Source organism: Aquarana catesbeiana, linkage group LG05 (assembly GCF_042186555.1).
Source record: "Aquarana catesbeiana isolate 2022-GZ linkage group LG05, ASM4218655v1, whole genome shotgun sequence".
NCBI classification, from domain to species: domain Eukaryota; kingdom Metazoa; phylum Chordata; class Amphibia; order Anura; family Ranidae; genus Aquarana; species Aquarana catesbeiana.
This window is the reverse complement of record NC_133328.1, coordinates 23,994,126-24,018,137: the sequence shown is the minus strand read 5'-3', so window position 1 is coordinate 24,018,137 and position 24,012 is coordinate 23,994,126. Positions and strand designations below refer to the sequence as shown.

Genomic DNA, 24,012 nt, shown 5'->3' with positions numbered 1-24,012 from the left:
GCTAAATGTCTCAATTATATTGGTGGTCAGTGTAAATCTTCTCATTACATTGGGACTTGGTGTACAATCCTTTCTTTTACACTAGTAAGGTCCCCCTTACATTGGTGGTCAGTGTAAATACCAGTGGTTAATGTGGATGCTCCTATTAAATTAGTGTTCAGTGTAAATCCCCATTACATTAGTGTTCAGTGTAAATCCCCATTACATTGGTGGCCAGGGTAAATCCCCATTACAGCAGTAAGCAGTAATGCTGTGCACTAACCTCTTGCAACCAATCATTGAGCGGTAAGTATATGCAGTAACCTCTAGCAACCAATCAATGAGCAGTAATAATGTGCAATAACCTCCAGCATCCAATTAGTGAGTGGTAAGGATGTCCAGTAACCTCTAGCAACCAATCAGCGAGCAGTATTGATATACAATAAACTCTAGTAACCAATCAACAAGCAGAAGTCATGTGCTGTAACCTCTAGCAAATAATCAGTGAGCCATAATGTGTGCTGTAACCTCTAGCAGCTAGTCAGTGAGCGGTAATGATACACTGTAACCTCTGGCAACCAATTGCAATCGCTGCCTGATCTGACTCAGTAAACTGATTTTGAGTCTAGCTGTTATTTATTGTATGTCTCAGAGCAGGTGGAGAGCAAAATTGCATGGGGTGGGGGGGGGGGGGGGCAAGAAATTTTTGCCTGGAGTCCAATCAATATTAAAGACAGCAAGACGGCCCTGCCTCTGCCTCTATATTTGTATTTTTTGCACTATAAACAAAAAAAGGCTGACATTTTTTTTTACTTTCTGCTATAAAATATATCCAATAAAAAAAATAAAAAAAAAAAACAAACAAATTTCTTCATAAATTTAGGCTCCCGCTGCTGTCTAAGCCAATGAGGAGAGGGAGTCCTGGGATAGTTGAGGCTCTTGTACACATCGCTGGATCAAGAGGGGGCTCGAGTGAGTAATAGGGGAGCTGTGGTGGGAGCAGCACACAGCCTTTACAACCACTTTAAGAAGCTGGGGTTCTTCACTGCATGTTATTTATATGTAGCACCCTCTAGTGTGTGCTAGAAGTAGTGTAGGATATGTTAGAGTAAGTACATTTGGTTTAGCTCAGGGCTAAGCCTGAGCTACGGAATCTGGGTCAGGGTTCAGAGAAGTTCAGGGCTGGATGACTCATCCTGACAGCTCCCCTGGTGCCTCCCCTGTTTCTGGGACATTGGAGAATGTTCTAGAGCTAGTGGGTGAAGGTTAGGAGGTGCTGCTTTGAATATTTATGAGGCCTCGGCCAATCCACAGTAGTGGGCTGGCAGGGGGCAGAGCTTACCTCATAAACAGACATGCCAGCAGGGGAGTCGGGTGGAAGATGGAGATACAGTGCTGAGGAGGCTTCTGGTGACCCTTATGGGTGCCCCCTAGTCTGGGGAGGGGGGTTGTCCTGCCTTGGGCTGGGGCTCAGTTGCTGGAAGGATCCTGCCGTAACACACAGGAGGAAGCCCTTGCTGGAGACACGGGAGCAAGAGAGGACAACGTGTGTAGATCAGCACTGCTGGGGACTAACAAGGGGGGAGACTGCCACATGTAACCAGTCTCCCTGAGGACAGCGGTGTGCTTAAGTCTTCATCCTTCCCTAGGAGATCTGAGAGTCAGCCGGGTGGGCTAGTGATAGTCAGCTGGGTGGACTGGTGAAGAGTGAGTCTGGAGGACTGGTGTAGAGAGGCAGCCAGGAAGGACTGGTGAAAGAGGCAGCTGCAGCCAGGTAGGTTGGCAGTGCTTGAAGAGGTGGTGCTGGGATCAGTAGCCACAGAGCGGGAGTACAAGCTGTTCACTAAAATTCTGCTACACAACAAGGGGCTAGGAGTTCCTGCCCGTAAAGGGCTATTGCTAAATCTGAATGAGAGCCTGTCAGATCAACTAACTCAGCTGAAGCCAGCAAGCAAGTATGTGCGGGAGGAATGTAAAGGAGACTGTACATAGACTATATATAGGAAGATGTCCCTAAAGTCGTTGCCAACATTTTGCTGAAGTCAAGTGGGCATCCCTTAACCTCCCATCGCTATCCAAGATATTAACCCTCAATAAATAAAAAAAAAAACAAAGTCACGGACTGTTCTCTGACTCTGGAGTGCCTGTGAAAATCCGGAGTGCCTGGCTGTGCAGAAGTGGGGGATCCAACTCATCAGCAGTCCCTATGGGGGTGTGCTACAGGTACAAAAATCAGCCTGTCCTTGGAAAGGTCTGAGCTGGTCCAATCTAACTATGTAAATATATCCATACCTGCAATTTATCTTTAAAAAAAAAAAAAAAAAATGAGTTATGCCGCGTGAATGGAAACAAACAACACATGGAGGGGGGTGTCTCAAATATGACTGCGAAGGTGGAAATACACTTTAATGATGTGTTAATAATAAAGAGCTGCATTAATTTGTGTCTTTTATATCTGCATGGAATTTAGCTTTAAGTACGCCTACATGATAGAAATATAGAAAGTGATTAAATCACTATTTTGATAGACAAAAATACATTCTTGGAGACATTCAATAAAAAAAATAAAAAAATAAAAAAAATAAGCAGAAGACTGTCCCTTTTTAATGCTATGTAAATGCAATCAAATATTCTTCTGTAGACTGGATCGCTGAGTTTGCTTAATAACACAATGTAGAGTATATCATGAAGTCAGTATGCAAACTTCATAGAAGACATTTGTGAAATATGATTTGCCTATTTTATCAAAGGGTTGTAGATGCCAACTTACCACACCTAAAGTTCAAGTTTTGTACCCAAAAAACAGATATGAACAAATGGACACCAACACTTTTTTTGTTTAACCATTTGAGCTCCAGAAGGTTTTACATCCTTCATGACCAGGTCATTTTTTGCAATCTAGCACTGTGCTACTTTAAGTGCGCGGTCATGTAACGCTGTACATAAATGAAATTTATATCATTTTTTTCACACAAATAGAGCTTACTTTGGGTGGTATTTGATCACCAAAGTACCCTTTTCACGGGTGCATGCAAATCTAAGGTTTGACATGTTATGTATCTATTAACTCGGTGCAACCACATCTTTTCTATTTTACCCAAAACATGTTTGCGTTTGTGCGCCCTAAGATTTACTTTAGTGTATTTTTTACAGAAATGTTGCGTTTCCTAGGCCTTTGTGGTAGTATTGAATGACATAAAAAATTGAAACTACCACTATGTTATTCTCTAAGGTGTCTGCTTTCAGAAAATCTATAATGTTTAGGCGGTTTTATGTAATCTTCAGGGCTAAAATTATTTTTTTAAGCATGTGTGCCAACAATACAAAAATGGCTTTGGCAGCTAAAGGGTTAAGTACGAATACATATGGAAAAATAAAAAAAAAACATTAGGAGGCTGCCTTCCATCCCAAACCACCAATATAAAATCAAAAATGAATGAAGTGATTCGTATTGCATGATTAAAAAAACAATTCATACATAAATTAAATTCATACTATATATAAGTTCATATATCTACTACTACACATTGTAAAATGCATTCATTAATCCACCATGAAGATCAAATTGATGTGCCACTATTAATAAATAGGTGTACAAATAGTCCAACAAAATCTTCATCCACCATCCACGTGTGTTAAATTAAACAATACTGCCAAACATGCCACCACCTATAGGAAAGTAGATCACCCTTTTATTTGACTCCATACATCAGGAAAGTCCAAAGAGGGCTTTGGGATAATGCACTCAAAAAGCCCTGCTCCTGTCTCAAATGAAACCTCCCTGGATCATCAAGTCCCTTGGATAGTGATCCCACAGAAAGTAAACCCAGGGGAATTAGACAGTCTCACAATAGTGAAAGTACCACTTAATTTTTTTTTCTTAAAGATAAAAACCATATACACTCATATGTTCCTAGTGCATATCAGCATTTATATACAGTAGATGCACCAACAGGCATAAAGACAAAATGGGTTCTTCAATGTCCACGAACAAGGTAGCGTCACTAAAAACCCCCCAATATGTACATGTTTTGTCACTCGACTTCCTCTGGGCTCCAGATTACATTTTCTCTGACTTCCTCAAGGTTTCTCTGACTTCTTCTGGGGCTCCAGAATACATTTTCTCTGACTTCCTCAGGGTTTCTCTGGCTTCCTCAAGGTTTCTCTGACTTCCTTTGGGGCTCCAGAATGCATTTTCTCTGACTTTCTTAGGGTTTCTCTGACTTCCTTGAGGTTTCTCTGACTTCTTCTGGGGCTCCAGAATACATTTTCTCTGACTTCCTCAGGGTTTCTCTGACTTCCTCTGGGGCTCCAGAATACATTTTCTCTGACTTCCTTTGGGGCTCCAGAATACATTTTATTGACTTCCTCAGGGTTTCTCTGACTTTCTCAAGGCTTCTCTGACTTCCTTTGGGGCTCCAGAATACATTTTCTCTGACTTCCTCAGGGTTTCTCTGACTTCCTTATGGTTTCTCTGACTTCCTCTGGGGCTCCAGAATACATTTTCTCTGCCTTTCTCAAGGTTTTTCTGACTTCCTTTGGGGCTCCAGAATACATTTTCTCTAACTTCCTCAGGGTTTATCTGACTTCCTCAAGGTTCCTCTGACTTCCTCTGGGGCTCCAGAATACATTTTCTCTGACTTCCTCAGGGTTTCGTTGACTTCCTCAGAGTTTCACTGACTTCCTCAGGATTTCTCTGACTCCCTCTGGGGCTCCAGAATACATTTTCTCTGACTTCCTCAGGGTTTCGCTGACTTCCTCGGGGGCTCTTATATTTATACAATATTTGTTTTGCCCATATTTTGTTTTGGCTTTAAATATTCAAGCCAATAAAAGTTCTACCAAAAAGAGTCCCAATTTAAAGCCCAACTCTGTGCACAGGAAAAGTAAATACCCTTACAGTGCCCCCCAACACACCGCAAGGGTTAAATTATTGTTTTGCCTGGGTAGAAGAATAATCCTTAATACCTACCTTATTCCTCGCTCTGGCACTTAAGTAAGTGTAAGTAAGGGGTACACCAAGCTTCTTCCTCTACCCCCTAGATTTAATAAATATTTAACCCTTGCAGGGAGGCCCAAAGCAAAGGTTTATTTTTCAATAATGGAATTGGGCTTTAAGCCTAAGAAGATGTAAAGCCTGTGTGTACCTGAAATTAAAAAAATACAAAATAAGTACCTTCAGTTTGATGTGTCCCTTGTGCTTCTGTCTCCTAGTTTAGTAGTAATCTTCCACTATGAATGGAGGAGGTGGACCTATCAATCATCTGCCTGTCCTCCATTCATAGATTGTGTGTCATTCATAGAAGCTGTAGTACGGCTTCTATGAATGGATTAGCTGAGTGGAAAAGGCAGGCATAATCGGGCATTCTGTATGGGAATCCGTGGCAGCTCCTCAGTTGTATTAGGCTGCATTCACACTTTCGTATATCCTGCTCGTGATTTTGGTTGAGCGATTTGCAGGCGATTTTACGTGTCTCACATGGGGCACCCCAGTCACTTCGGGCTACCCCTTTGAGCGTTTGTCATCCGGGAAGAAGCTCATGCTCCTTTTAAGGTGACAAGTGTACCGCATTTTAAAACTGGGGTTTTGCTGCGATCGCGGCAGAATCGCATCATATTTGGGGTTTGGGAATTCCAAATCGCAGCAGAACACGCAACGTGCTTTTGGGTATCATTATTCTTTTAGAGAGAAGTATGGCTAAAGCTATTTTGGCTATACTTCTCCTACAGATCAGAGGAGTGGAGCTTGTTCTGCAATCCTGTGACCTGTTTTTAGCCGACAGCGGGCTGAAGCCCGCTGCTGGCTGAAGTCACAGAGCCGGTCCAGGCTCTGAAAAGATCCCACGTGTTTGGGATTAGGGATGGGCCGAACAGACCCCTGTTCAGTTCACACCAGAACTTTCAAACACCGCGAAAGTTTGAACCGAATAACGAACCCCCATTAAAGTCAATGGGACCCGAACTTCAAAAATCAAAAGTGCCCATTTTGAAGACTTATATGCAAGTGATTGGGCATACAATGGTTATAGAGGTCCTGCCCCCATCAATAAAAAAAAAGTTTGTGAAAAACGTCATTTTTAAATGAGCAGTGATTTTTTTATTTTTAAAGTGAAAGCATAAAAATGAAAAATTCCTTCCAATATAGTGCCAGGGGGGGTCCCCTTAGTCTACCTGTAAAGTGGCAGATCTGTACCATGTCTAGAATCTGCTGCAGCAATAATTGCATTTATAAAGCTAAAAAAAAATACATTTTCCCTTCAAGCTGCCTTTATTTTGCTCAGCAACAGCTGGGGAGCCAGTGTGTATGATGGGGCCACAATGTAGTGCAGTGGGAACAAGATTAGAGATTTTTTGGATACATTCTGGTGTCACTTTGACTTTGGATAGAAGTAACGGATGCGTAAAAATTGGTCTTTGGGTGTCGGTGGCGCCTTCCCACCATAACCCTATAGAGGTACTCTTAGTGAAAGCAAGAATTGGCCTTGCTGTAAAAAATTGCAATGATATGCACCTGTCAAACAGGGGCTGAAAAATTGGTCTTTGGGTGTTAATTGTGTCCATGAAACCTATACCAAAAACATTCTTCCAGATTAAATGATTGAACACCCTCAAAGCTAGGCAGCCTCGATGTCCTGCAGAGATTCCACATCCCAAAAAGACTTAATCAGTGACATCGGCATCAGGGGCTTCATAGCTGGTAATCCAGGACTGATTCATTTTTATAAAAGTCAAATGGTCCACGGAGTCTGTGGACAGACGCGTTCTATGATCAGTAAAGAAACCTCCTGCAGCATTGAATGCCCATTCTGAAAGCACACTGGATGCAGGACAGCCCAACAACTCAATAGCATACTGGGCAAGTTCTGACCAGTGGTCTTTTCTCATGACCCAGTAAGTTAGTGGATCATCAGCTGGAAAGCTCTCCATCTCTGTTTTGGCCCCAAGGTAATCGTCCACCATGTGATGCAGACGCTGCCGATGGGATGTGGAAGCTGACAGCCCTGGGCGGCGAGGACTAAAAAAATTCCGAAAATGCCTCACTTAGGCGGACGCCTTCTCCAACGCTCCTCTCTTGACCAAAAGAAGATTCAAAACGAAATTTTCCACGACACTGTAATCTACCGGAGTCAGGAAAAACGTTCAATAAAATCCTCTTTAACGTGTCCTCAAGAGATTTTATCTTTTGCACTCTCTGTTGGGACGGAATGAGTTCTGAGACCTTCCCCTTATAACGGTGGTCAAGGAGGGTTGCCAACCAGTAATCATCCTTCTCTATTATGCCACATATTCTTGGGTCCTTTCGCAGGCTTTGAAGCATGAGGTTGCCCATGCGCCTCAAATTTGCCAAGGTTTGAGAAGCAGAGTCCTCGGGGTCACTCAGAATGACAGCATCTGAAACTTCCTCCTCCCAGCCACGTATTACTCCCAAGAGTCCTGAGGTTGAAAAGCCATCGCTTACAGATTGACGCATGTCTTCCTCTTCTTCGAAGCCTATGAAAGTGCCAGAATCCTCCTCCTCGTCCTTCTCTCCTCCTGTGTGTTCTGTGACATAGGAATGATGGTGTCTGGATAAAGTGGGCCTTGAGAGGAAAGGAAGTCCTCCTCTTCCTCCTGCTGCTCTGTCTCCAGTGCCCTGTCCATAATGCCACGCAGAGTCTACTACAGCAGGAACACAACAGGGATTGTGTCACTGATGCATACACTGTCACTGCTCACCATCCTTGTGGCCTCATCAAATGGTGACAATACATTGCATGCACCCTAATGATCAGCCATTGGCCCGAGCCTGTCGTTTTGCCGTACTGGCACAGGTACTCATTGATGGCCCTCTGCTGCATGTATAGCCGCTGCAGCATTCCCAAAGTTGAGTTCCATCTGGTGGGCATGTCACAAATCAGGCAGTTTACGGGCAGGTGGAATTCCTGCTGAATTTCAGCCAACCAAGCACTGGTTGTGTATGACCGTCTGAAATGGCTACAGACTCTTCTGGCCTGCTTTAGTACATCTTGCAACCCTGGATACGTACTTAGGAAATGCTGCACCACCAAATTGAGGACATGTGCCAGGCATGGCACATGTGTCAACTTTCCCTGTCTAAGGGCGGACAGGAGGTTTGAGCCATTATCGGACACCACCATTCCTGGCTCTAGCTGGCGTGGTGTGAACCACCTATGTGCCTGTCCCTGCAAAGCTGCAAGAATCTCTGCTCGGGTGTGGTTCCTGTGCCCTAAATACACCAGCTGAAGCATTGCATGGCACCTTTTAGCCTGACTCTGGGAATAGCCCTTTGAATGCTTAGGGGGTACCTGATGTTCATAGGAAAATTATGCAGAGGAGGGCATGGAGGTGGTGGAGGAGGAGGAGGTAGAGCTCACAGGTCTGGCATCATCACCACCAGCTGTATGGAGACTTGGGGGCACCGAGCCCTGTCCTGCATCCTTTCGAGTTGCAAGCAGCGTTACCCAGTGTGCTGTAAACAAAATATATTGTCCCTGCCCATGCTTGCTGGACCGCGTGTCAGTAGTAAGGTGGATTTTACAGCTGACGATGCAAGAACATTCCCTCCCACGTGATGGTACAGAGATGGAACGGCCTTATGTGAAAAGTTGTAGCAACTGGGAACCTGCCATTGTGGTACAGCACATTGTGCGAATTCACAGAAGGGGGCAGAATCCACCAGGCTGAAAGGCAGAAGTTGGAGAGCCAACAGTTTTGACAAGCTTGCATTCAGACGCTGGGCATGTGGGTGGCAGGGACTGTATTTTTTTTTCCCGCAATTTTTTCTTGCAGCAGATGGGGCAAAGAAATTTGGCAGGCTACAGCTGGTGGTGTGCTGCTGGAAGATGTGCTGCTAGGACCTGGGATACCCTGTGCCACCATCCCTGTCAGTGGAGGCTGCTGAGAGGTAATGACTTGGTATCACAGGGGCAGACTGAAGTGGGTAAGGAGGAGGGCCAGATTTGTGCCCCTTTTGTGTGGCTTTTAGGTGCTCTTGCCAACAGGCTGAGTGGTTGGACGTTAAATGCCATTTTAAGCATGTGGTACCCAAATGGTTGTTGTTTTTGCCACAATTGATGTGCCTAAGAAACAGTTTGCAGATAGCAACTATGCGATCTGCTGCAGATGTGCTGAAAAACGCACAGACAGCTGAGCTTTGGGGAGTGGGCCGGGAGATAACAGCTGCAGAATGTGATGGAATAGGGTGGCTGCTCTCTACTCTTTCTTGATGTTGGCCTCCTTGGGGTTGTGCTGCCTCACCTTCAGTTTCTTCCTCTGCTCTATCTGGCACCCAAGTCGCATCAGTGACCTCATCATCATCATCTCCATCTCCTCCATCTTCATCATTACCATTGGAGACAACTTGGCAATATGCTGCGGCTTGGGGAACATGAATGCCAATTTGTCTATTGGTGTTCCTCCCTCTCTCTAGGCTCATGTTCCTGTCATCCTCAACCTCAGAACCAACATCTGAATCCAGTAATGGTTGGGCATCATTAAGGTGCAAGTGCCTGACGCTGTGGTCAAATAACTCAGCTGACTCCTCAATGGCTGATGTTGGGGCTATGGCAGGAATAGATGTGGACAAGGAGGCAGGTTTATCCACTCTGGCAACTGCAGGGGACTGTACACTTGTCTCTGTTTGCGTGTCAGAGGATGAGGAAGGTTTAGTAAGCTAGTCCACCACCTCCTCTGCATGCTGTGGCTGGATAGCACGGGCAAACTAACTAAACAGAGGAAATAATGCCCTGCCTGAGGACTGACCACCACATCCACCTTTGCCTGTGGACACATTTGTTGCTGACCCCCTTACAGTGCCAAGGGAACATCTGCCTCTCCTTGTTGTCCCCCCAGACATTATTGGGAGGGAGGGGGCAGTGCTTATAAGCAAATTGAAAGAAGAAGTTGAAATCTGTACGTAGCTGCACTTTAATCAATGTAAAGAGGTGTTTGGTGCACTTTAATTTGAGTAGTCATACTACACAGACACACTTCATGGATACACTATACTAACTGCAATATAATGCTTACATAATCTACAGTGACTCACAGAACTATATGGCATTAAACTGGCAGTAATGCACACAAAATTATATGGCCTTAAACTGGCAGTAACGCACCCAAAATGATATGGCGTTAAACTGGCAGTAATGCACACAAAACGATATGGCGTTAAACTGGCAGTAACGCACCCAAAACTATATGGCGTTAAACTGGCAGTAATGCACATAAAACGATATGGCGCTAAACTGGCAGTAACGCACACAAAACGATATGGTGTTAAACTAGCAGTAACGCACACAGAAGTAAATGGCGTTAAACTGGCAGTAAAGCACAAAACTATATGGCGTTAAACTGGCAGTAACCCACACAAAATGAGATGGCTTTAAACTGGCAGTAACGCACACAGAACTATATGGCGTTAAACTGGCAGTAACGCATGCAAAACTATATGGCGTTAAACTGGCAGTAACGCACACAGAACTATATGGCATTATCTGGAAGTAACGGACACAGAACTATATGGCGTTAAACTGGCAGTAACGCATGCAAGACTATATGGCATTAAACTGCCAGTAACGCACACAAAACGATATGCATTAAACTGGCAGTAACGCACACAGAACTATATGGCGTTAAACTGGTAGTAACACACACAGAAGTAAATGGCATTAAACTGGCAGTAACGCACAAATCTATATGGCGTTAAACTGGCAGTAACGCACACAAAACTATATGGCGTTAAACTGGCAGTAACGCACGCAAAACTATATGGCGTTAAACTGGCATTAACGCATACAGAAGTAAATGGCGTTAAACTGGCAGTAACGCACACAGAAGTAAATGGCGTCAAACTGGCAGTAACGCACACAAAAGTAAATGGCGTTAAACTGGCAGTAACGCAATCAAATAGACGTGTTCAACCGCCACTACACTGAGGCTATATAAACTGTCCCTACTCTGGCTATACACTAATGTATGTATGAATAACACGCTCTTACTACAGTACACTGAAACTATCTGAGCTGTCCCTACTCTAGCTGCACGCTATGCAAAGTTGAATGATGGTCCTCCTCACTACACTCACATTATCCCTAGACTGACACAAACTAATATTCTACACTGACAATTGAAGCTAAATGGCACAGTATCGCACACTAACTAACTAATAGCATTGAACAGAGCCCTGTTCTATCTCTCTCCCTGCCGAAATCACACTGAAAATGGCTGCCATTGAAAGAATACTTTTATACTGTGGGGCAGGAATGAGCCATGATTGGATAAAGTCATGATGACAGTGTCCAATCATGACCCTGACAGTGCTCTGTGACTTGATTGGCTGAAGCTTTTACTGCTTCAGCCAATCAGGGCTTGCAATGCACTTTTCAGTGCCGCAATGTATTGTGGTCGATTCGGGGGGCCGAACAAACGGTCGAACGGCCTGTTTGTTCGGCTACCCGCCGAACGTCTGAACAGCGAAAGTTCGGCCCGAACTTATGCTCGTGCCAAACCATTCGCCCATCCCTATTTGGGATCCACCCAGAAGCCTGGACCAACAACTGCCTCAGCCTCTGAGCGATCTGCTGAGAACCTGAGCTAGCCCCTCCACAGCCCAGCATGCGCTCCAGTGAGCATTGGGGGGAGGGAGGAACAGAGAGCCGGAGAGTGACAGTACCCAGCTCTCTGCTCAGAGAATACTGAGAACTGAGCAATCCTTGATCACTCAGTTCCCAGTGCAGATCTGGCAGGGGACTAGGGGCGTATACATTTTTTTTTGGAAAGTCTTTTTTAATGGCACCCCGAACATGATGCGATTCTGCCGTATTCCGTAATCATTGCGTGGCAGTCATGGCAAATTGCAAGTTTTAAAAACACGCTACACTTGTCACCCAAAAATGGGCATGAGCTTCTTTTCAGGGGACAAATGTGCATGGTGGACCCATGAAATTAATGGGCTGCCCTATGTGTGACATGCAAATTGGTCTGCAAATCGCTCATCTAAAATCACGAGCAGGAGCGCTTGTTCCCAAATTGCAAGATGTGAACAGGGCCTTAACTCCCACTGCACTGGAAAATTTTGTAGGTGGGTCATAGGAGGAGGAAGATTACTACTGAACTAGAAGACAGAAGCACAAGGGACACATCCCATTGAAGGTAAGTAATGTTCCTCGTGCTTATTTTGTCTTTTTTTTTTTTATATAGTTTGGGTAAACTTACATTTTCATAATAGCAGATGTGAAAATATAATAAAGTAAACTAATACTTATTTTATTTTAGTTTTACTGCTACAGGGTGGCCGCAGTGCGCAGGATCACGGATATATACGCGATCCTGCACTTTCAGGTAGTGGGTGTGAGTGTGCGCCACTGGCAGCTCGCTCCTGCTGTGATTCTACACAGCAGGAGCCAATCGACAGGTTCCGCAGATTCGATGTCCGCCGGCACCTGCTAATCATTTGGTACACAGGCAGAACGGAAGTCTGTCTATGTAAACAAGGCAGATTGCCATTCTGTCAGTAAGGAAGGCATGGATCCTGTGTTCCTGCAAAGCAGTGACATGGATCTATGCCTTCCCTTAGTAAAAGCACCTCCCACACTACAGTAAAACACTGGCTAGGCACACATTTAACCCTTTGATCGCCCCTGATGTTAACCCCTTCCCAGCCTGGGTTATTAGTACAGTGACAGTGCATATTTTTAGCACTGATCACTCTATTAGTGTCACTGGTTCCAAAAAAAAATTGTCAAAAGTGTCAGTTAGTATCCCAACTGCCCCCTGCAATATCACAGTCCCACTATAAGTTGCTGATTGCCGCCATTAACAGCAAAAAATAAATAAATAAAAATTCCATAAGTATATCCCATAGTTTGTAGACGCTATAACATTTGCATAAACCCAATCAATCAATATGAGTTTATTGGGAATTTTTTGTACCAAAAATATGTAGCAGAAAACATATTGGCTTAACGTGATCACGAAATTTGATGTTTTACATTTTTTTTATAGGATATGTTTTATAGCAGAAAGTAAAAAATAGTGTTTTATTTCAAAATTGTCGTTTTTTTTTTTTTTTTGTTTATAGTGCAAAAAATTTAAAACACAGAGGTGATCAAATACCACCAAAAGAAAGCTGTGGGGAAAAAAAGACCAAAAATTGTATTTGGGTACATCATCGCACGATCGCACAATTGTCAATTAAAGTAACGCAGTGCCGTTAACGCAAAAAATAGCCTGGTCATGAAGGGGGGTAAATCTTCCGGAGCTAAAGTGGATATATTACGTTTTAAATATTTTCATTATTACAATAATGATGATGACTCTTAATGCCTGGTAACCTGCTGAAAGATACGTTCAAAGTTCATAGTTTGGTCTACAGCCTTTTTTCTCAAGTTTTAAAAACAAAATTAACTTGCAGATCCTCGATTATTGCCAAGTTGTCATTTGAACTTTAAAAAAAAAAAAAATCCCATTTGACATTATTCAGCGTTTTTTTGTAGATGCTAATCAGACCCAATTTTTCTTAACTGGTAACATCTGAACTGGGAATCCCTACATTGTTTTTTGTTCTTCTTTTATTACATGATGATCACCACTTTCAGACTCACTTTGTATGCAAGGTCATCAATGATTTCGGATGAATACATTTTGATTGTGAAGCGTGCGATCGTAATTAGGTGTCTATTATGCATTCATTCTATTCCATGTTTATCATACATACTGTACATTCATCATCTCATTGTGCGTTTGTATGCTTCATATTTTGCATATACTAATGGAGTTCTAAGTGGCTAAACTTTGGAGATAAAAAGTAATTTTTCCAACTTAAAGATGTCCCCTCATTTTCTTAGTCGCTTTCTCTGGTGCATACTTGCAGCATCATCAGCAAACATTATTACAGTTTTCTTATTATTCTTCAGAATTCTTGAAAACGGTGTTTAAAGGAGATGCAAACCCAGTCACTAAAATCTCCTATAAGCCTTAAAGCAGTAGTAAATTTTGCCAAAAAAACCCCTGCAAGGTAAAGGCATAATGTGCTATTCTTATGAAAGACTTACCTTGAAACGAAGCCCTCTAGCGGCGCACGGTCACCACTGCAGAGGTTCCATCTTCACGTGGTCTTCCAACCGGGTTTGCAGGCTGTGGCTGTGTGAATGGCCGAGCCACAACGACGTCACTCCCGATTATGCGCACGGGAGTCACTGTTTATGGCACAGGGCTCTGAATGAAGCCACGGGTATGCTGTTTCTTCAGAGCGCATGCACCAGTGACGTCACCAACTGTTGCTCCCTAAAATATCTCCTAAACAGTGTACGTTTAGGAGATATTCATTTAACTTACAGGTAAGCTTTAATATAAGCTTACCTGTAGGTTAAAATAAACATTCAGAGTTTACTACCACTTTAAGATATTATTGCTGTTTTATAAAGCGCTGCGTAAACTGTCGGCGCTATATAAATCCTGTATAATAATAATAATAATTACTGTAACAAAACGTCCCAAACTCTGCTTGAGTGTTTTCGTAATATACCGCTTCCTCCAGTCTGAATATAGATATCAGATATTCTAACCGCTGAGAACCGAGAACTAGACAGTACTCATTTTGGCTGCTGAACATGAACTGTTTATTGAAACACAGGTGCACAGAGGTAACACTCAGGACAACCCCCCCTACCTTAGCATTCAGGGCGGTGTAGACTGTCCAATCAGCAGGGAGAGCTGTTGGAGGAATTCCCCCCTACCTCCTCACAGCAAATACACATACACATCCCATAATACTTTTCTCCCAAGGCAGACAGACACAATAGAACAATGGAATACAGACACACCCCAAACGACTCAGCAGAGAGCATACCACAGCATGAGACAATATACAATATATATTATATATATATATATATATATATATATATATATATATATATATATATATATATATATATATATATATATATATTATATATATATATATATATATATATATACATATATATGTGGCTTTTTTTCTCAAACAATAGGTGCTGGAACTCAACCACGACCCCCCCAAACCCCTCCCCCCACACACACCCTCCAAATCACATCAAATAGTGGGTGTGGTCATATTTCACAAACAGTAGAAGGGTCTTAAAGGGGCATTAAATATCAGGATTGCATTACATACAGAGTGCAGAGTTCATGGGGGTTACACACAGAGTGCAGAGCTGTCACTTGTAAACACAGAAACCTGACTGACAAGTGATTGTGGTGAGCAGGCACCAAAGGGTCTGAGAGAGAGGTGGTGGAACTGAGTTCCACCAAGTGCCCCCTGAAAAAAAGCCATATATATATATATATATATATATATATATATATATATATATATATATATATATATATTTGTATAAATATATATTACATTCCAATGTGGTTGTACAGCGAGTCCGATTAGTACAGATCAGACAGGGGTTCTCGGTCAGCCTGTGCCCCTAATAGACACAGGGTAACTTACACATAGGAGATGCACGGGGAACTGAAACAAGGGTTTCCCAACCTCTCCAAGGGATTCTGTGTTCCACAGGCCCCCCGCCCAAAGTGACTCCCGTCAAGTAATTTTCAATATTTTTATATCTCCAGCTTGCATCAAAATAATATGTTTTGATCCTGCGATGAGGGTCCTTGTTTAAACACTTCCTGTTATAAGGTGACACCACTCAATTGTGCTCATGGTTATCACCCTGTCACACAATGGATATTACAAGTGACCATTTTTTTTTGTTCCAACAATATTTTATTGTAAGTAAGTAAAACACAGTACACAGTAGTGACATACTCTAAGTACATCTGTTTATAGTGAAGAGCATATTTTAGGTGTGTTGTGTACGGTATGGTAAGCATACAATAAAATCTTAAACAGCCATCGGTCTGAATTTCCAGATGGAACATGTAAGAAAAGTTTTTAGGAAGGATTCATCCATAGCCGAAGTCAGTATAGATGGAACTAAATATAGAGCTGGAGTCCCATTTCTGTGAAATGACAAGCTTGGGAGAAGTATGAATGAGACAAACTAATTAAGTGATTGGAAAAAGGTTGGTTCTTAAGCGTGTCCTTAAATCATCTATTAGGGGGTTCCTATGTTGCGAAATATTGATATGAACATAAATGGGATGGGGTTATCTGAAGGGTATGAGGGTAATAGGGGAAGGTACAGGTGAGGGAAAAAGAGAAGAAGGAATTGGAGGTGGTGGAAGGGAAGAAAGTGGATTCACCTCCTTGGTCTCCAGGGTTAACAAAGCTGTGTCTATTAGGTATCAACATACTTGTGTAATAAGGAGGGTGTGTTAGAGGGTTGTGAACTGAATCTTAAGTAATATTAGTAGTAGTATTAGTAGTACTAGTAGTATTCCTCCTTGACGTGGGGTCCTCCCAGACTCATACCTTGGGTAGGGGAGGGGGGCCCCATGTCTATAGTTGAAAGTCCTGTCTGTTTCGGGATTAAATGGCTCGAAGTCTGCGCTTAATTTGGGGAGTTGGCGGGGTCTAGACCCATTAAAGTTTTGAACCTGTTTGTGGTTTGGAATTGGGTCTTGCATGCCCATATGTGTGAGAATTCTGCAGGGGTATCATGTGCTAGGAGGAGCACAATGAGCACAATGATTTGAATGGGGTGAACGGCCGTGAAACTGAGGAAAGAATGTCTCGTAAGAAGTGGCGTATTTCGGAACTAGGTCCAGTAAACAAGTGGCCATTTTAACACACAATATGGAAGTATGGTTCACTGTTGTCACTATCAGGAAGCCTGCATTGAGAAATACCACGCAGGCATCGTTGGCGTAGATGTAGACAGTGAGTGGATGCAAATATGCTGCAGAATCAGCAACACTGAAGTGCAACAAAGCATGAAAAGATGTGAAAAAGGTAATTTATTGAAAACAAACATATGTTTATGATACACGGTGCTTTAGCACACTAAATATTAGTAAGTTAGGGCAGTCATACACAATCAAGGTTCCATAGAACCCCAGGGTTCCTCCAGAGGTTGCTAGGGGTTCCTTTAGCTGTGGTTCCCATCTGATGGTGCCTGCATAGTTCCAGAGCCAACACCACTTGGCAGAGTCAGCAGCATGGAACCAATAATCTTTTTAATTTATGTCAAATGACAACATAAATTAAAATAGAACTATAGGCAAAACTTTTTTTTTTTTACATTTTGGATGACCCCTGTCATTTTTATGACAATAAATGCAATTTTTTTTTTTCCTGCAAAAAATTGTGCATTTTTTTTTTTTTTTTTCAAAAGGTGAACTTTAGGATCAAATACATAAAAAACACACATATGCAAATATGAAAAACACTAAATGTGCCAAATGACTCTAAATCAAGACCCCCCCCCCCCCCAAATAAAATTATTAAAGACAAAAAGAATTAAGATTAATGATTGGCACATAACAGTCCTGGTATTTGGTCACACAATTTAAGTATCACAGAAATATTCATATGAAATAAGCCACAAACCATGCGCCAGCCCTAAGATACTATTGTCATATTTAAAATCCCCCAAAAATGTTAATATTTATAAGAAAAAAAAAAAAATTCAGCGCCTGCAAACAACCCCCCCCCCCCCAGAGTAAAGCTACTTTCCTGTTGCGAAAGTGGATTGAGCGCTTGCCATGTTCTCTATTTGCTAATGCTGCCACATCAGGCTAATCATTATAGTATTAGTCACAAATAATAGAATGATTTCACTGTAAGAAAGGAAGGACATTTGCCTGCCCTACATCAAAATGCAAAACAATAAACTATAAACTATTATTAAGTGTTTTGTGATCAAATTGCTGCCGCGAAAATCACTGCGGGTCATTTGCATTGAATTGATACAAGTCTGCAAGAGCAAATAAAAATGAGTTTCACCTATGCAAAATCTAATCAAGAGACCTAGATGTAAACTCTGAAATGTTGGTCTTGTTTCAATGGAAATCAAGTCATTTACATGTCACAGGTGTGTAACTTTACCCCAAAAAACATCATATGCTGTAATAAGTTGATTGTTCTCAACAAGTCCTCACAATCTAAACTGTGTCACCAATGCCCCATAGACATAGGATGACTGTTATGCCGCATACTCACGGCCAGACTTCCCGACAGAAAAAGTCCGATGGGAGCTTTGGGTCAGACATTCCGGCCGTGTGTATGCCCCATCGGACTTTCTCTGTCGGCATTTCTGACGGACTCAGATATAGAACATGTTCTAAATCTCTCCGCCGGAAATGCCAAGGGAGTTTAGACCGTTCGAAAGTCCGGCCGTGTGTATGCAGCATAAGATGTTACATATATGAGTGGAACAAGACCAATGTTTCTCAACTGGGGTGCCGTTTGGGTTCCCCCAGGGTGCCGTGAGTGTGGGACCCAGTTTGCCCTGGATCAGTGTCATAAGTCACATGGTGCGGATGGGCCAGCCGCCAGGACCATAACAGCCAATATCGCTGTAGGGCAGTACATATGGCGTCATTCTTTGCTATGATGTTTGTGACCAGCTCGTCCGCACCATGGCAACTCATGACGCTGATCCAGGGCAGGCAGCTTGCACCGTCACCCACCGCATTCAGTAGAGGATGGAAGTTGGGCTCCTCCTAACTTGCTCTACTTCCCACCTTCTGCCTTGTTGCTGGAGCCAAAAAGTAGGGTTCTGATGTGAAGAGGACACTGTGTGATGGGGGCCTTGTGATGGAAGAAACTCTGTGATGGAGGAAATCTAATGTATTGGGGGGGGGGGGCTCTGATGTATAGGTGGGATTTCTGATATGATTTGGGGCCACTGATGTGAAATAGGGGGGGTTCTGATGTGATGGAGGATAACTTCTGATGTGAAAGGGAGCTTCTTCATTGACAGGGGAACCTCTGATATAAAGAGGGGCTTCTGATGGGTTGGGGGGGGAATCTAATATGATGGGGAGACCTCTGATGTGAAGGGGGACCTCTGATGTGAAAGGGGGCCACTGACGTAAAGTTGAGCACTGATGTGATGTTTAATGAACCTCTGATGTGAAGGGGAGCTTCTAAAGTGAAAGAGAAACCTCTGATGTGAAGGTGGGACCTCTGATGCGAAGAGGGGCTTCTGATGAGTTGGGGAGAACTCTGATGTGATGGGGGACCTCTGATATGAAGGGGGGGGCACTGAAGGGAGGCTTCTGACGTGAAATTATTCTCATCAAGGTGGTTGTTTGCATCATCCCAGGCTCAGGTTTCCCATTGATAAGTACCATTTTCCTTCTTTAAAAGGGGGCCGTGACTGAAAAAAAGGTTGATAAACACTGAACTGGACACCCCCCAGGTGAATATAATAAAAAAGAACCATTTAGAACACTCAAGTATCTTCAAGTCTTACCTACTGTTGAACTTTTCTGGATGTTTTTCTCGCATCATGTGAAATCTGTGAGCTATTGATGCATCCTATAAAAAAAAAAGAAAAAAGATATTTTTACAATCATTTCTAGGTTTTCTAGTAGAAAGGTGGTGTTGTCATGCAATTTAACTACATAATGATGATTTACATACTTGGAATCTATCACATTCATTCTGTAGATTCACATTGTGCAGAAGCTTCAGCAATGGTGGACTGACCTGATGTAACCACAAACAGCATGGTGACATCATTATTTCTCTACAGCTGCAGCGATGCAACTATTGCAGCAAGCCCCATAGAGGTTATCAGTGGATACCCAGGTTGCAAGACAAAATTAGTGCTGAACTCCTGACATATATGAGACACAAATTAATGCATCCCTTTGTTTATTAATACATAATTAAATCTCTCTGTCTCTCTGTCTCTCTGTCTCTCTCTCTCTCTCTCTCTCTCGATAATTTTTTTTTTTTTTTTAATGCTAGCAGCGTAAGTACCTGAACTTAACTTGGTATCAGCCTCTACAGCAGAGCTCAGACAAGGAAAAGAAGGAAGCAGCACAAAGAGCTGATCAGTTGTGCTGCAGTGCTCATGTGCTACCAAGGAACATTATGTCAGGAGCAGAGAGCAGAGAGATGAGCTCATTATCTTGTTCACTGCTCAGTCACAGTTTGGGGAATGGCTGTGGTGCTCAGGCAGCACAGTGCAAGGTCGCACTGAGGCCAGAGTGTCAATATTAGACACTCTGTCTTCAGTGCATTCTTAGCCCTGTGTATGTTCAGCCCCTGGGCCGCATGCTCCATAACTTCTAATAACATTGTGCAGGCCAGCCCAGGCCACCAGTGTGCAACCCAAGCCATCAGGTCCACTAGCAACCAATGATGCTGTACAGCCCAGGCACCAACATCCTAGCTTTCAATGACGCTGTGCGGCCCAGGCCATCAGCATCCTAGCAATCAATGACACTGTGTGGGCCGAGTCGGCAGTGTCCTAGCTACTGTACCAATGACACTGTGCAGTCCAGACCACAAGTGTACTAGCAACCAATAACATTGTGCAGCCCAGACTGCCAGAATCCATGCAACCATGGACGCTGTGCAGTCTGGGCCGCCAGCATCCTAGAAACCAATGGCACTCTGTGGCCTAGGCCACCAGCATTATAGCAACCAATGACCCTGGCAGACAAGGCTGCCAGCATTATAGCAACCAATTGCACTGTGAGGCCCTAGCAACCAGTGTACTAGCAACCAATGTTCTTGTGAGGACTAGGATGTTGTGTGGGCTGTGCCCCCAGCATTCTACCAACCAATGACATTTTGCAGCTCAGGCCACCAGTGTACTAGCAACCAAGGATGCTGTGCAGTCCGGGCTACTAGCATCCTACTAACCAATCACTCCATGTGACCTGGGCCACCAGCATCTTAGCAGTCACCACAGGGGAAGGATAAAATGGCTGTTTTAGGTGGCATCCTCCCCCAGCACGGCCTTCCATATATGTATTTTTCATCTGTGTATGTATTTAGCTGTATAAAAGTAGTAGAAAATATGTGCAGTGCTAATCCAATGAATATAAATATATGGGGAACCCTATCTAAAGGGTACCACTATAGTTCTAGTTGTTGGTATCACAAGTGATGCATGTGTTAATGTTAAAACGAAAACTAAAAAAACATATTGCAAATAAAACATTGAGTGCAAAAAAGAAGTGCAGAAAACTTTGCATAAAATATTGGAAAATCCGTGTATCGATATTAAATGTTAAAGCCACATATGTTATTAAGTGGCTATGACATTCATATGGAAAAATATATAACATCTTTATAAACAGATTAATTTACATAAATTATGATATGGTTATAATACCTACAACCTCAAATTATAGTGAATGTCCCACATCCACAATAGATGAATTGTGCAATCCATCAGAAAAAAGTTGTGAAAAAGTCCAAAATGGTGTGATGAAGCAAAATGTCAGGATAGTGATCCGAAAGCGATGGTTGATTAATCCAAGAGCCACAACTGGAGGCCACCACTGTGAGGGTTTCCACCACCACCAAGAAATGAGGAGGCTTAACGGAAAACATGTGGACCCAATTGGCATATGCCTAATGGATCTATACAGGCAGGGGTGTAAAAGCACTTAGTAAGGGGGAATTTCCACACCACTCTCTGCAAAATTCTCATTAAGCGATTTGAGGGATCAATCCACTTCCACCATCAATTACATCACACCAGTTTGGACTTTTTCACAACTTTTTTCTGATGGATTGCACAATACCCATATCCATTGGATTAGCGCTGCACCAATTTTTTTTACTACTTTTATACACATTATTGTCCTTTGTGGTGCTGGCTGCTTTTTTGTTCTTACTGGGACATTAACACGGTATTTTTTTCTTATTTATGTATTTAGCTGTTTGCCTTGAGTTCAGCGTTAAAGAAATGAGGGTAAACTGGAATATTTCATCCCATGCAGAAATGATCAAAGCAGTGTATAAATGATGAGCTTGCATTCAACATTGGTTCTTACAATCATAGCTACAGATGTATAAGCTACAAGTGCTATGTTCTCACATACATTAACCCTACACTCATTATGCAGTCAATGACGCAAATGCACAACTTCAGACAATGGTGGAACACATGTAAGGCTTCGGGACGAGAGTAGCATCTTTTGCATTGTGCTTGTACAAAGCGGCAGCATTTGTGAAGCTATTGTTTTAAGTTCACCACTTTTTATCTGTGCTGTCTATAAAAACAAGTGTGTCAGTAAGCATGGCACCAAAGTTATTGTTTTTTTTATTTCTATGCCATGTTTTTCCCTCTGTTCCTCAAGTTCTGCAGCCTGAACTGCGCTGTTACCTATGGCGGCACTTACTGAAGTGCCAAGCGCAACACTGCATTATGGGAGATTGTAGTAAAACATGAGTGCTGCCTCGATGCCACTCAAGAGAGCCATTGATTTTCCCTGATTCCAACCTGATCATACCCCCCCCACTGGCATCACGCTTCTTCTACTGCTGTACATAGCATCAGCATCATAAAAAAGTTTCTCCATTGAGTAATTACAGCTGCTGATTGGCCAAACATACACCTGATCTGTATGCTTTGGCCAAGCACAACGCGATGTGCTGTGAGAGCCATGATTGGCCAAGGGCAGGGCGCCTTTGGCCAATCATGGCTCAGGGGCTAAGTCCACGCCCCACACTATATAAGGCTGCTACTTACATGTTGGCTGTATATAGTGAATGAATGGAGATTAGGCAGGTAGTTAGTGTAGTGTGCAGTCAGTCAGTGTAGAACATATAATACAGTTCAGAGTATATAGTGCAGTCAGTGTAGAATATATAATACAGTTCAGAGTGAATAGTGCAGTCAGTGTAGTATATATAATACAGTTCAGATTATTTAGTGTAGTCAGTGTAGTATATATACTACAGTGGAGAGTATATAGTGCTCTCAGTGTAGTATATATATATATATACTACAGCAGGGAGTATATAGTGCAGTCAGTGTAGTATATATAATCCAGTTTCTGACCGGCGCACGCCGATGTACGTTGGCAGAATGGCAGGCTGAGAAAGCTCTATTTGTGGGAAAAAAGGACATCAATTTTGTTTGGGAGCCACGTCGCATGACCGCGTAATTGTCAGTTAAAGCGACGCAGTGCCGAATCGCAAAAAACGCACTGGTCAGGAAAGGGGGAAATTCTTCCGGAGCTGAAGTAGATAATACAGTGGAGAGTATATAGTGCAGTCAGTGTAGTATACATAATACAGTACAGCATATATAGTGCAGTCAGTGTAGTATATATACTACAGTGTAGAGTATATAGTGCTGTCAGTGTAATAAATATATATATATATATATATATATATATATATATATACTACAGCGGAGAGTATATAGTGCAGTCAGTGTAGTATATATAATACAGTAGAGCGTATATAGTGCATTCAGTGTAGTATATATAATATAGTGCAGAGTATATAGTGCAGTCAGTGTATTGTATATAAAACAGTGAAAGTATATAGTGGTCAGTGTAGTATATATAATACTGTGGGGAGTATATAGCGCAGTCAGTGTAGTATATTTAATACAGTGGATATTATATAGTGCAGTCAGTGTACTATATATAATACAGTAGAGTGTATATAGTGCAGTCAGTGTAGTATATATAATACAGTTCAGAGTATATAATGCAGTCAGTGTAGTATATATACTATAGCGGAGAGTATATATGGCAGTCAGTGTAGTATATATGATACAGCGGAGAGTATATAGTGCAGTCAGTGTAGTATATATATAACAGTGCAGAGTATATAGTGCAGTCAGTGTAGTGTTTATAATACAGTGCAGAGTATATAGTGCAGTCAGTGTAGTATATATAATACAGTAGAGCGTATATAGTGCAGTCTGTGTAGTATACAGTATATAATACAGTGCAAAGTATATAGTGCAGTCATTGTAGTGTATATAATACAGTGCAGAGTATATAGTGAAGTCAGTGTAGTATATATAATACTGTGTAGAGTATATAGTGCAGTCATTGTAGTGTATATAATACAGTGCAGAGTATATAGTGACGTCAGTGTAGTATATTTAATACAGTGGATATTATATAGTGCAGTCAGTGTACTATATATAATACAGTAGAGAG

The 24,012-nt window shown here is 42.4% G+C and overlaps 1 protein-coding gene across 1 annotated transcript in view; it reads right to left on the bottom strand.

Moving 5' to 3' along the window:
• DGKB (diacylglycerol kinase beta) overlaps positions 1-24,012 on the bottom strand; it is an 804,956-nt gene that overhangs the window by 328,806 nt on the left and 452,138 nt on the right. The window contains exon 21 of the mRNA XM_073629524.1: positions 19,338-19,402. Coding sequence (XP_073485625.1) covers positions 19,338-19,402 — 65 coding nt within the window. The remainder of the gene's footprint in view (positions 1-19,337; positions 19,403-24,012) is intronic.